Source organism: Pagrus major, chromosome 7, assembly GCF_040436345.1.
Source record: "Pagrus major chromosome 7, Pma_NU_1.0".
In the NCBI taxonomy this organism is placed as follows: Eukaryota; Metazoa; Chordata; class Actinopteri; order Spariformes; family Sparidae; genus Pagrus; species Pagrus major.
Genome location: NC_133221.1, coordinates 27568438 through 27583264, shown reverse-complemented (window position 1 = coordinate 27583264; position 14827 = coordinate 27568438). Strand labels below are relative to the sequence as shown.

At 40.7% G+C, this 14827-nt stretch overlaps 1 protein-coding gene across 1 annotated transcript in view; it reads right to left on the bottom strand.

Moving 5' to 3' along the window:
• LOC140999798 (plexin-A1-like) overlaps positions 1 to 14827 on the bottom strand; it is a 255076-nt gene that overhangs the window by 29307 nt on the left and 210942 nt on the right. Inside the window, exons 19-22 of the mRNA XM_073470337.1 lie at positions 13643 to 13877; positions 8258 to 8400; positions 2837 to 2934; positions 1629 to 1787 (exon numbers count right to left, since the gene is read on the bottom strand). Coding sequence (XP_073326438.1) covers positions 1629 to 1787; positions 2837 to 2934; positions 8258 to 8400; positions 13643 to 13877 — 635 coding nt within the window. The remainder of the gene's footprint in view (positions 1 to 1628; positions 1788 to 2836; positions 2935 to 8257; positions 8401 to 13642; positions 13878 to 14827) is intronic.

Below are 14827 nucleotides of genomic sequence, written 5' to 3'. Positions count from 1 at the left end.
ACTTTATACATACATGTAAACATGTATAATTTACAAGTACATTTAATATCAGATACTTTAAGGCTTTTACTCAGCTATTCATATGGGTAACTTTCACTTTTACCAAAGTAATATTTTCACACACTATCTTTATTTTAACTCAAGTATGACTTTATTTATTTGTCAGTTTATCTGACCGGGACAATACAAAATGCAACTGATGCAGTGTATATTTGCTAATTTGCAGTCCTTGTCCTTGGTTATGCCTTTGAGTAATAAAAACACATGATACAAATACTCTGTCTATACTCTAAAATAGACATAAAATACATTACAATAAAAAGGACATCAACAAGCAGCCACTCCAGATAGTGACTGTATCAATGACTAAGACCAGCAATTAAACACAGTGACTGAAATAATGACTGTGGACGGACAAAAAGTAAAGAGAGGAAAAAGGTCAAATATGACAAATACTGTAAACTGATGGCCTGCATGTGGACAGATTAGCCTGTGAGCAGTGTCAGTTGAAGGATTTTCCCAGCCCTCAAGTGATAAAAGTCTCGAAAAAAAAATGAACACATTTTTATTAAAACATGTTTTTTCCCACCTGTAATCATCTTGTGAACCCTTAGATTCATCCTCCCGACTAAATAAGCAAACACTCATTCACTATTCATTTTTTATTGAAATGGTTCTATTATTTTTGCTCAACAGACACTCTGGGTTGCACTAGAAATGAAACAGAATTAATGAATTTGAAAAGTATAAACAGATCACTGTAGTTTCCCCATGATGCCAAAGTAGTTTGTTTATTTTTCCCAGGTAATGACGTGGACGTTTTTTTGGAAAGCAAGAGGAAATTACACACCACTAAAACAAAGCACCAGCCATGACACAGTACCCTTTGAGTGTTCACGTTGGATATTGTCGTCCCTGACTGTGAGGGATGACCTCTGTCCAGATGTGTGGTGTAACTATCTTTCCTGAACAATATTGTCAATAATCTTTTGGTAACAATGGCACTGATTCTAAGAAGATATACTATATACAGCAATAATATAACTCCACAGTTCCATTTAGATTAAGATTCATTAAAAACAAACATTTAACAATGTAAAGTTCCTCTGTTGTTCTATTAGTTCATCTTTGTGACTGTAAAGATTGAAGCAGCTGAGAGATGTTTCACTGACACATACTTGGGTTTGCTTTGTGGTTCACTTGTTCTTCTTGTTCTTTTCTGTCAGCTGTGACTAAGACATCTAAATAAATTGTGAAGTACTCCAGTTCCTCGTCTCCTTATGACTTCTGTCTGGCTCTCAGCCTTCTCATTCATCATATTTCTACCTCGATACCTTTGTGCAATCTTTGTATGCAGTTTTTTATGTAGTCTATGCCAGTCCATCGTCACTGTAAAACATTCTAATCTGGCTCAATTTAAAAGAGTTTTCCTGCTGTCTTCAAAATATACAATATGTTACCTAAACTTGAATAATTTGTTCAAAGTTGACTCATGCTGTTTTTAAATACGAAACTAACTGATTTAAGTTAAGTGAACTAAGATATTAAGATCAGTTAACTCCACTAAAGTCCTTCATGTTTTACAGTGCAGTCTGTATTTCTCCCTCGTCTCTCTACATCTTCCTCACCTCCTGAGCAGCAGCTTGGGATGGTTTTTGCTCTCCAGGTTTCTGTCTATCAGGTCGGACAGCAGCTGTTTCAGGACTCCGGTGGCGTACTCCATTTCCCCCTGCAGGGCCGTCATGATCAGAGATGCCACGTTGCCTCTGTCCCGCATTGAAAATGACCTGGAAACACATCGAAACTCATTAATAAAGATGCAGTGTTATTTTTTCACAAATGCTTTCCCCAGCTTTTGTTGAGCGCATGTCTGAAGCGGTTTCTCAAAATACACGCAAACCATTAACCTCACAACAGTTCATTAAAATATTAATGCACATTTAATCTTTATCAAATGGTGTTATAACTCTGTTTTGCCATAAACCATTTGGCTAAGTGCTTTACGGTAATTTTAGAGCTGCTAAAATGTTTTTATTCTGTTTATCAATTTGCCTTTCCTGTAATCCGTGGCACAGCACAGCCTTTTGTGACATATTTGTCAAATTAAATAGGTGATAAAAGCACACTTTGCAAAGGCAAATAATCCCTTATTCCCAGAGGGAACTTTTTTTTGGTCTGAAGCCTATTACCCAGTATTTAAAAATGTAACTACAGTGTTTTTTCCTCAGGAAAAGGCAGCATTACGCCTACAGTATAGTGTATCGAGTGCACCATAGATTCCACAGGGGGAAGGTTGTCAGCCTGAACTGAACTAGCAGCCTCTCATCTGCTATAGCTGTGTGCATTTACAGGATCTCATTCCCAGAGCTGGAAATATCATACAGGTCGATTTAAAACTCCTGAATGGTATCGGGAGATTTTCATGTCTTTTTTTTTTTTTCATTAAAATATGACAGATCTAGGTGATATATAAGCACTGTGAAATTATCAAAATGCTCAGTCCACGAAAACGAGCCGTTAGGACTGCCGTAAGGTTGTGATGTCACAGCGATACAGTCAGCCGAGCCCCCAGCACGGCCGTGGCTGCATAAACACCGGCAGAGCTGAGAAATACAATGTGTTTCAACATTAAAGCGTGTAAACATTTCAGTCACCCAAAATAAAAGGTTTTTTTGTTGTTTTCAAAATTTCATGTAGTTATTTTTCAAATACAGAAACAGTAGACATTGTTTTTTTGTTTTTTCACAGAGTACAAATCCCTTTAGAACAAAAATCTGAATACTTAAAAACTGAAAATATAGTTGAACAAAATATCAATACAACAAGAGAAAGACACCTCTGTGCCTCCAGGGTTCGTATGAACGTCAGCAGGAAGTGCTTCTTCGTCAGCAGCTGGCCAAACAGCGTCAGTGCCTTCTCAACATTCGCCTGGACCTGAAGAGAGACACAGAGACCACAGGGATTAATGGCACCATAGAACAATCGTCTAGTGACAAGCGCTTAGTGTGTTTCTATGTGGCCGGTTACTCTTTCAGTTAAACCAACCAGATTTTGACACATCATCAGCCAATCATGCTGTTTGAAGGCCGTTTACACATTTATCTACTGAAGGAGGAACGTTTCTCCCTTCTCTCTTTAAAACTTGCTTGAAGACGAGCGTATTTATCAGCATGAATCTGTGACATCACAGTTAGTTTGGAAAAGAGTTGTGGTCCAATTTGAAACTAACTTCAGTAAACGTGAAACCTCAGATAATGGACTTTCAGTGAAGTAGGAGACATCGTGTGTCCAGTAGCTTTCCTTTTGAAAAGAAAATTACATATTCTCATATTTGACAGTAGATATTTCAATGATCGAAAAAGAGGTCAATGTTATTCCAACTGAATATTCAAACTGCAGAACAATCATTAGACAGAACTCATTATTCAAGCAGAACATTACTAAAATGTCTGTCTGAGATCTTTGAGACTTGTTTTTCTTCAGTCTCTGCCCTGACAGTGACTTTCCTCAACAATACATCAATACTGCACATGTACTGTACACTCATTTTAGTAAGTTAGCAACCATACGGTTTAAAAAAGGATAAAAACCACCTAGCACCTGAAAAACAAGACCAGAATGGTACTCAGAGTGCATACCTCCGCCAAGGCCCAATAGCCAACAAACTTATTGAATAAAACATAGTTAAATCCACTAGATCCAGATTTATTTGGATCCACATTAAATTGTACTCACTCACAAATATCAGAGATCCATTATTTCCTGAGGAATTAACGAATATGTTGAAAAAGGCCTCAATGTTAAAGAAAGTGAATAAAATCCCTTAATCGGTCCCTTTATGTGGATCTGTACCGACAAACATACCCAGGCAAAAACACAACCTCTTTGCCGGAGGAAACAAAAATAAAAATATATTCATTTTAAAAATCTTTCCATTGTCATCAGGCCTAGACACCCGTTTGAAACCTTTCTGAGCACAATTACCAAAAATGTCAAATGGCATACACGATAAAAAAACTAAAATAAATCTATGACCCACTCTAAGTGATGACAGTATTCTGAACACATCTCCAAGCAGACACTTTTTTCCCACCGTATGATGAGCTGAGATTGGCTGGTAAACAGCGAGGTAAGACTGATTGGCTACTCTCTCTCCTGCTGCCCTGCTGTGTGCTGCTGTCTGAGTGCTGCTCAGTAGTCGCTCTACAGATGATTTCAGCAAACAATTTGACATAATTGTCTTCTTGACATCAGGGGGTGGATGGGTCAAAGCATCCTCCAGTTGAATATGGTGAGACGAGAATTTTAATCGTCAGTCCTGACCTACACAAGTGTGCTCCCAAGTTGTCTCTGTCCGGGGGAGTTATTTGACTTTTGTAACGCACAAATGTGTGTAAAAGTCCAGTTTTTAACACTCAGATCTTAAAGAAAAGTCAGACTTTTTAACTGACATTCAACCTCTCTTACTATCACCATCACCAGTTATGATACATGAAAAGCCCTTCACTGAATCTTTTAACAACGCTTCAACGACTCGCTGTGACAGAATTTCTGGCTTTTTATCAGTTCGGGGAACTTTTTAAAAACGTCCAAAGTCTAATCAGACTGGCCTGAACCAGCCCGGCATGAGAGAGACTCTTCTGTCAGACAGAGAGGGAGAGGAAAGAGGAAGCACCGGAGCATGGCGGGGTTGTGTGTGTGTGTGTGAGTGTGTGTGTGTGTGTGTGTGTGTCAGGGTTGGTGACAGAGGTGCACCCTGCTTGTTCCACTGGCTGGCACCTGTCACTACTCATCAACAACACACTAAACCCCCTGAAGACGTCTCTCTGCCGCTCACTCGCTCCGTCGTCCTCGCCGCTCTAATTCCCTCGCTTGCGCTTATTGTTGACTGTTTCGCATCATTGGTTCTTCTCCCATTTTAATTTTTCTAATTTTTTCTGTGTCTGTCTCACACACACATCATTTCCACCTCTCTCTTCCTGTCTCTCACTTTCTATTGTCGTCCTTTTGTACCACTGTAACATCTATTTTTCTCTCTCCTCCGATGTGCTATAATAAAGTGTCTGGGCCTCTCTCTAAAGTGCTAAATGAGATTCTCAGGCCTCCAGGGTGGATACTGAGTGTCGTGTGTGTGCGTGTGTGTGCGTGTGTGTGTTTGAAAAGAGAGAGCGAGAGATGACAAGAGAGAGAGAGACAGATGGAGATGCATGTACATACTGCACAGGCAGAGTCCTTACCGAATTTCGAGGAGCGGGTTAGAAAAGGTACATTAAGTTATCTGCAAAACTGTGCATGTGTGTACTGTGTGTGTGTGTGTGTGTGTGTGTGTGTGTGTGTGTGTGTGTGGGTGTGGGTGTGTGAGCCTAACTGGTGTGTAGTGTGGCTGTCTAGCTTAGGGGAGAGAGCAGTCACACAGAGCAATAAAGCTTGCAGCGTTGGTTTACACAGGCCATTGGATTACAACGGCAACCCCTGGGGGAAATACAGAGGAAAGGGGAAGGAAGTCTAGACAGAACTATAAAATACGTAAGATCCCTTTACCTCTCGGCCTGCCTGACACCTCAAATTAAAGGTGGGCTCTGTATCAGGGGACTTCTTACCCACAGTGTCATGTCTCTAGCCCTCATTTTGATCAGCTGAAACAAGCTTAAAAGTGACACGGTTTGAGGGTTTAGGGCCTCTCAGGCTGACCGGTTGAGAAAAGCGAGTGAAGAAAACAGAAGCTGAAAACAATTTTGTCGATTTTCTTTACAGAAAGTTCAGGCTCAAAACTAAGGAAGTTTGGAATTTTGTTCCTCGTACCTTGTTTTTGACAAAGATGCAAAGCTTTACAGAGAAAACTGTCCAGGGCAGGTCTGAGCTCTAATTAGCAGTTCCATTTTAGATCTGGTTCCTGTTTGGCAAACAACATGGATTTGTTACGCCTTGATGCTAGCAAATCTCTCATCAAACCTTTTATTCCCCTTCTCCTCCTGTTTTTAATTAGCGGTGAACAATGCAGAAATCATTTGGTAGCAGCTTCTCATTTTTTAGCGGGTGCTGACCACCACTTTTGCCAGCTAAAATGACAAAAATAACCAGTGGGGGCGGTTCAGATGAAACCCAAATAGTCCGAAAAATGTATCTACAGACCAAAAACCCATTTGTCTGACAGCCTGCTATTACAACAAACAAACACCAATTGGGGGTAGTCGTTATGAAAATACTCTGGTATTACCAACCTATGAACGTAACTTCACCGACAAAGGTATTAATTTAAACCTGACAACGGTCACCTGACTTTTTTATTCTGTCCTTTCTTGTACGTCCAAGCAAATTCAGATATTGAGGGCAGAATCTCCAGGGAAAGTTTATATATTAAGAACAACGGGCTGTTGGGGCAATAGACTGCAGTGTTGGTGTAGTTCTGAAGGCCAACACAGTGTTGACTGCAGATTAGCTTTAAGCTAACTCTGGTACAATATCAAATGGTACCATTTATGTTCAATATCGATAATATGTCCTTACAAATAACATAAATAAAATAAAATAAAATGCAGGAGCCTCCCATTTAAACTTTAATGCATATAATGTCAATATTTTTAAGATGATCAATTTTAATTTAACTTTAAATTTGGACCTTCAGTGTTTGCAGCAAGATCACAAAAAGAAGAGATAATAATGAGGCTACACCTGTTATTTCAATACATTTCATATTGTATATTCTATGCTGTAAACATTTGGCTACAAGTCAACACTGAAGTGTTTCTGGTGCCTCAGACAAAAAAGATGTTTGAAAAACTTAATTAAATCTTTTAGTTAATTATAACTTTCTAAATGTCAAAAGATTAACCTAATTAAACTCAATACGGGACTCACAGGGAGTTAGATTTGATAAGCAGATTGTATAATACATTTGCTTTGCATGAAATGCCATTAAACTCCGCAAAGCTTTATGTGAGTCGGCAAAAGCTGTAAACCAAATAAGAAGGAATGAAATAATGGAGTTTAAGTGGATTTACTCAGTGCCGCATTCCTGCAGGTCAAAACTCTCTAACAACCCTGTTTGTATATTTTTTTTCTCACTGGTAGTTTTAAGTTATAGCTTTATGGTCTCTTTTGGAAGCCACAATGGGGCTTTTTTTTCTATATCCAAGGATAACTCAATCATATTTAAGTAATCACCACGGTTCCTTCTTGCCAAAAATAAGAGAGGATGAATCACTACGAACGAATCAAAAAAGGCAGAAATGGCAGCTACGAGACCGCCCAGAGAGACATTTTCTCTTCTTCTAGGAATATAAATCCACTCTCTGGATTAGAACGATTAAATGAAGCTGTAAAAGGTCAAACAAATTATTCCTCCACTCCAAAAAGTCAGTGCTCCAATCAAAGCCAATGGAGCAGCACCAGATTCTACATCTTAATGATACCGCTGATTACAGACTTGGCTCTCTGGTTTCGAGCTTTGGAGGAGAGTAGTTTATGTTGACGTACTATTAATTCTACTTCCCTCGGTCTCAGCGGTGAAATGTCTTTATAGATCGAGTGCACTATCTCAATTCAGCTGTGCTGGCAAGGTGGGTGCATGTACGGGCTTAATTAATAACTTAACAGTGATATATAATGCAAGTAACATCCCTGGTAACCCTGAATCTTGTTTCTCCATCTCTGCTTTAATCCTCCTGCTATCTTTTCCTTCATCTTTTGCTTTGCTACGAACTGCTTTCTACATCTCTCGTTCTCTCTTACATAACATTTCTTTTCAGTCAATTTCAAGCAATCCTCACTTTAACACTCCTCTTCCCCACTTCAAGAGGATATGGTGAGCGTCCCGTGAGATCAAACTAATGATGATACCAAGGCTCTTGTCAAAGTCATTTGCATTCATTGCGATGCGCTGAATACATTAACACAAAGCAGGTAAAATATAGGCTATGTGATTGCTTTAAGGTGCGACGCGTCTGGAGTTGTTCTCAGACTTTTGGAGAGGCCTGTCTTTGATTAAAGCCTGTCATGGGATAATGGCTACAAAGGTAGAAAAGTAAAGCCAGAAGGACATTTTATGCCATTAAATCCAACTTTCAAAAGAACTTCTCAGAAATATTTCCCTGAACATCTTGCTGAGGTGAACTACTTCTAGTTAGCATACGCAGCTACTGTTTCTACCTCTGATGTAAGTTTATTAGTGCAAGTGCTTAGTTTTCAGCTCTAAACTGATTAATTTTAGTGAGTTTGTTTTAGTTTCAAGCTCGGTTGGTGGTGTACTGACCCGTACCTCCATCTCCTTGAGCACAGGGTGGTCCTCAATGCCTGGGAACAGGACCCTCATTGCGTAAGTCCGATAGTCCAGGAAGGGGATCCCAGCTCCGTCCAGCTCCTGGGTCAGCTCGTGGATGTCAGTCTGGAGCTCGGCGAAAGCTGTGAAAAGAGATGCAAACAACGAAGGTGACAGGATGAGCGATGGAGAATAATCATATTAAGTAGTACCACTTTTTTTTTTTTGCTCGGACAAGCCGGAGCAGCGCTGGTACTGAAAATCAATTTGGTGTTGTGAAATTATCTCAAATAAGCATGAAGGCTGCCTTGTGATTTTAATCATGTGTGAATTTGTCATTTCCATAATTTGTCTCAAAACCCTGCTGGCGGACCCTCACCTGTATTGCAATTATTATTTTTTATTATTATTTTTTTCACCAAAAGTCCACTTCACTAATCATGCCTTGTTCTAAAGGCTCAACCACACAAACTTTTCAAATTGTGACTATCTACAATCAGTGGGACTGAGTCCATTTGACTTTGACACATGAATTTGCGATTTTCCCCCCAAAAAATTGAGAGGGCGAAGCTTTGAGTCAACAAAGAGCTAAATGAAGGAAGCTGTCATGGCTTATTAACTGCTTTGTTTAAATAAGCTAATGAGCTAAAATCAAATTGTTTTAAACCCCTTATGCCAGAGTATACATCACATCGCAAAAGAGGCATAGTTTTTAGAAAGTTATGAATAGATGGTACAAACATGTCTCTTCAGTGAACAGCGTGAGCTTATTGCCCCGTTAGCACCTAAGCTAACAAGTAGCTAGCTCAGACAGCTTTTTGCCCCTCTGATGTACCATCATAAGAACAAAATGCCATGTGGGAGTAAACAAAACAGCAAAGAGAAACAGACCTTAGCTTGCTAGCATGATGCCCATTAGCTCCATACTACAGTAGTTCAGTTACTCTCCTCTCAAGTAGTCCTTACTCTACTGTTGACTTGAACATCATGAGCCTTGTAGGAGGTGCAAATGAATCTAAAATTCATGAGTTACAATCATATGTGGATCGCTACACGGTTGCCATTTGTGCTCTATGAATTAGCACCACTTGCAAATCGCTTTTGTGAAGCTGGGGGCCAATATATTCCCTGAGCCATAGAAAGCACTATCTTGCCAGCAAGGATTTCCTTTGTTAAATTAGAAAGTAACAATATACTGTCAGTCTGTTACACTGGTAATCTCAGTTTAATTTCATTCAATGAAAAGCAGTGAAAGGTTTGCTGGTACACCAGTAATTATATGATGTTCCCACACAATGCTAAGCCTATGGCGACAATCACAAACTTAAACAGTGCATATCAGAATCACACCGCAAGACTTTGTTCTCAGTGTGTGTCAGAGAGACAACAGCACTTTAAACACGATATATGGGTCAAACGAGGACCTGCCAGAGACGGATACGGGAAGGCGATGCAGACAGACAACGCAAACGTGCATAATTTCAGGAATAGTGTGTGGGTCTTTTGAAAAGGGCGAGACAGAGAAGAAGCTGAGAAGGTAAAGGTCAGCTATGATGAAGAAAGAGGCTCACAAGGGCAATAAATAAGAACTTAAATACAGACAAGACAAAAGCATGAGGGAATACAAGGATGGGTAGAGATTAAAACATAATAACAGATCCGGATTTAGCAATTCAGTTACTTTTAGTAACGGACATGTTATTATGTGTGAAAGAGCATGTCATTTCTCCTTAATTTTGTCTCTAACTAAGTACACATAAACCCTGCTATAAGAATCGCCCAAAAATCCACATTTCATTGAGAGACAGGGCAGAGAAATGTAATGAACTGAATTACTTCCTTGGTGTCTTAGCCTCGACAAATTCTGCCTGTGCTTTTCCAAAAAAGACCCAAACACAGTTAAATAAAATGAGAAAGCTAGCTCGAGGAGAGAAAAGCAGAACCAGGAGACAGAAAACAAAGTTCCTGGAAAGGAAAGTCAATTAATTGCATGAGTGGATAATTATTAAGAGAGCGACGGATGAGTTTTCATGCATAATTTCTCCCAGCTGTTATTGGACTGTTTGGACCACAGGAGAGATGGAGAGGAGAGGAAGCAAGGAAGATGAAGGATAGGAAGGAAAAAAGGAGAGAGGGAAAAGTAAGGAAGATCAGCAGGTGAAGAAGTGAGGACGGTAGAAATTCAGAGAGAGGACATGAGAAAGATCAGAAGGTAAAGGTCAGACCTGAGAAGAAGTGGAGGGCAGAACAGAGAAGTGGTGAGGAGAGGAGAAAAAGCAGAAGGCAAAGGGCAGAGAGACAAATAAAGAAGAAGAGTTGGAAAGGAAAAAGGACTCAAATAGACACAGATATTGTCCTCTAAATCAATCTCTTATTTCTGTGATACGGAAGAAATTAAAGAAAAATAGCGAAGTTATGACTTCAGAAAATATTCTTCTGATTGGCTGGCAAGTCTGTGAAAAATAATACATGAAGATGCCTCAAACACACTTTAAAGCAAGACTATAACTTTTTGAACTCCATGGCCACAAGCAGTTGAAAGACGCCGAACTGAGTTCCCTTCGTTTCTGAAGATTCTTTGGAGTCGGTTGCAAAGACATCATCAGAAGACGACATGACTGAGAGCAAAAGGAATGCAACCACAAACAAAAACAAACATGTCTCCTTGTAAAGAACAGCGTGTTTACTTTCACTTTTGAGATGAAAACATTGAAAAGTTTACCCTCGCACAGCAAGAACTTATGTAACACCAGCACTTCAGTCATAAAGTCAGTGAACTGATACATACATGTCAGTTCATGTCAGTTCACTACAATGTTGGTATTACGTGCTGATAAACAAAGGTAAACTTCTCTTCTCCAGCAACAAATCAGCTAAATGGTGCAAAACACATCATCTGGAGGAGTTTAGGGCTGTTTTAAACCACAAATTTTACTTGTGCATTTTTGTATACCCACATCCAGGTACAGTGGGATCAAGAGAGAAAGCGTCCCCTCTCTCTCTCTCTCACGGATCAAGTGAGGGTCGCTCACCAAACTCTAATCAAACTGTCTGAACTAGGCAGTGCTGATAAACTATACACCAGTATCATGTTACTACACTGCCTATAACTCGCCTAAAATGTTTTCAGAACCATATTTTAGCATGCCGTTTAGCAGCAATACAGAGCAGTACGTCACCCGTCAGCCGGAGTGGTCATTGGTGCGGTGAGGTGCAGTGCATTCTGGTTGTTGTAGGTTTTCTCGCCATGTTAATGACATTGAGAACACGTTTCTGGATCCAACCCTTCATCTGGATCCACACCAAAAGTTCAGTAGCTTTTGTTTAATCCTGCTGACAAACCAACCAACCAACCTATCAGACAACCGACGGGCTAAAACATAACCTCCTTGGCAGAAGAAAGAAGTGCACAAGGTCTATTCAACTACACATTACAATGACAATCAAACGTATTATATGTGGTGTGTTACCAGCTATCTTTCACTGATGAAAGGTACTTACGCTCTGGTTAAGCTTCAACAAATAGGGACATGGCCTTAAATGTAGCTTTTTCATATGTGCTGTTATATTATCATGGGTGGTCATGTTTTCACGTCCACTCTGAGGCCTGCTGGTTCCAATCTTATATGCTTATGTGTTTAAACTTTCTGCTTCCTGCTCTAAGAAGATGTTGTTTACCACTATTTGAAGGCATTTGTTCCTTTTCTCAAGTGGAGAGCTCAGGATGCTTCACTTGAAAATTGGACAGTTATGCTGACTAATATCACACTGATATTATTATATATTATGATCCAACAATCCAGTGAAGACAAGGAAACACACCCCCACCCCAGTGGTTCCAGTGACGTTATGAACTCATGAGTTTCCCCATTATTTGAAATGCACTGACTGATGGTTAAAGTCTTTTAACATAATTTCATGTCTCACTATCATCTGTTGCTTTAATATCCAGTTGATAAGAGTGTTCACTCTGGCCGCTGTAGTATCTGCTTGGTTTATCCTGGGAAAACCATCACGTGTTTCTGATTTGAGTACACAACATAAAGACCTAAATCAACACAAAGTCCGGGAAGTGAAGCCACAGCACTTACTTTAGCATGTAAACAATGCTTTGACCGTGAATTTGTTTGAAAGCCCATTTACATTGTTTGCTTTCATATGGTGACGCAACATCTGAAAAACATCCATATTACCTCCCAAGAACTATGAAGTGACATTTGCCAGTCAGCGAGAGTCATTTCTAATGTGTCACTAACCGCCCATGACTGCTAATATGCTAGTTTGGTTGACAGTGCACGGTGTGATGTCTGCTTCTCACGGCTGATTGAAACAAGCGTCCCCACTCTCTCCCCTCAAGACTCTTCGAGCGGAGCCGACCTCCAACACATACACTTCCAATTGCTATTGCGCACACACACGCAGACACACAGAGCGGACCGCCCACTTCATCTGTTCCTCCGCCCACACACACTGTCTCGTCCCTATAGGCCAGCTGGGAGTACAGCAGGTGGGGCGGGGTGCTTTTCTGGAGGGGTGGAGGGTGGGAATAAGGCCACGCTTCACTTCCTGGAAAAGAAAGTGCTTTTATTTTATCGACTCGATTACTGTCTGATATCTCATTGAGGAGAGAACAGGAACTTTCTAGTTGTGACACCATGTTGAAACTAGGCACTACAACAAAACTGAGAACACGTTTTCTGAAAATGTCAGAAAACACACACCGGTCACTGTAACACTGTGCTACTTGAAATCAAAAAGCTTTTTTTTGTTTGACAACTGATCCTCAGCGGCTGATAGAGCTCTGACTCTGCGTCGTGACTGTGGGGTAGTCATATTTTAACCTTGTACCGTGCCCGTGTCATTATATTATGTCAAAACACCTGAGCTGTCCTCACATCAGTCATCTACGCTCTGCTACTAAAACCCTCCCTCTCAGCCCTCAGTCTCTCAGCCAAATGTTTTTCTCCATCCAACACTTTGTATGCTCTTGGTCTCGTTGTGGTGTGTTTTCACTCGGAGGTAGGGACAGCTGAGCAACCTGTTAGACAGTCCTCTCCATCACCGTCATCAGGAGATGAGTTGAGTTCCAGACAGAAAAATCTGTGACAAAGACCTATGAAGCTTTCTTTGAGGCTCGTAGTGAAACAACACCCTACTAAGTTACTCAATAATGTTATTTTTTCATTAATTTGTCACCCATTTGTGTGTTTATACCACTTTTTTGTACTGGACAAGGCCTGTACATGCACTTTAAAGTATAAATTGGTGGAGTGACCCTTTAAAAAAGACATATGTCCTTGAATACAATCCTTAAACAAACAATTTTATACTATACTTTATACTAGCTGTGGATAAAAGGTCACACACGCTGTTTTCATTGCCTACCTTCTTTACATTCCAGGGCCACTCTGGACTCCAGGTTGTCCATCTGGAGCTGCAGGCGTTTTAAGGTGCGGTCGGCGTCCCTGGACTTCCTCTTATAGGCGATCAGCACGGCGATGATGACCAACAGAAGCAGGCCGCCGCCCCCTCCGATGCCGATAATGGCGGGCAGCGTCAGCAGGCTGTCCGAGTAGATGTGAAGAGTCCCGGGGGAGTACTCGAACCCACCGGCACGGATCTGAACACACACGCACAACACAACTGATTTTAATGATCAAGGGGAAAGTTGTTTCTTTTTAACCAACTCTGCTTTACAGAGTAATCAATATGACCTCTCTCTTCTCCTGGTTGCCACTGAGCAGCTGCGTTATCAGAGCTGAAGGTTCAGTTCATTGCTCAAAGGCAGCTCCACAGCAGCCGTTAAGGGAGAGGAAATTGCTACTTATTTACTTGCCCCTACCAGATTCTCTTCAGCCAGTCTGGGGATTTGAACCTTCCAGAGAGACATATAAAAACCAAACAGTCGGCGGTCACTTCTCCAGCAGCAGATGGTTCGAGAATAGATGAGGTGGTCTGAAGAGATCGAAAGTTGGTGGTCTGATGAAAGAGAAGTTGGTTGACCTGATTTCTACCACGAGGATCATTAAATTTTTATCCACTCTGTACTCGCACTAAACAGGCCTATCTCTGACAGGCTCATACTGGGGAGGCTTACATCACCTTGACTGCTGTGAACATTTCTTGTAGGAAAGGTTTTCGATTCGTGCCTTCAGGGGAGCAACTTCAGAGGGTTTCGGTAATGAAGACCTCACGAGCTAACTCGCTATGTCCTTTGAATGATTTACCTTCTCCTGCACTGTCTGCAGATATTTAGGCTTTTATTTGGGGTTTTTAACGATAGATATTTGGACGTTAATGTCCTCGTTCATCACAGTCAACTTTAACAAACCGATTTAGGTCAGAGAGCGAACGCTGTTTGCATGCACAAGGTTAAAGGAATGCGGTGGAGGTAGACACAGGCAGCGTTAAAGCGGTCTACACACACGCACGGACGCACAAAACATTGAAGACACCCGGAACACACACGCTCATATACTCCATACACATGCTCACACACAGCATAAGCAATCAAACAAAGTAATCACCAGCATTTAAATCTCTCCCCAAGGAGTCTTGGTAATTATGGGA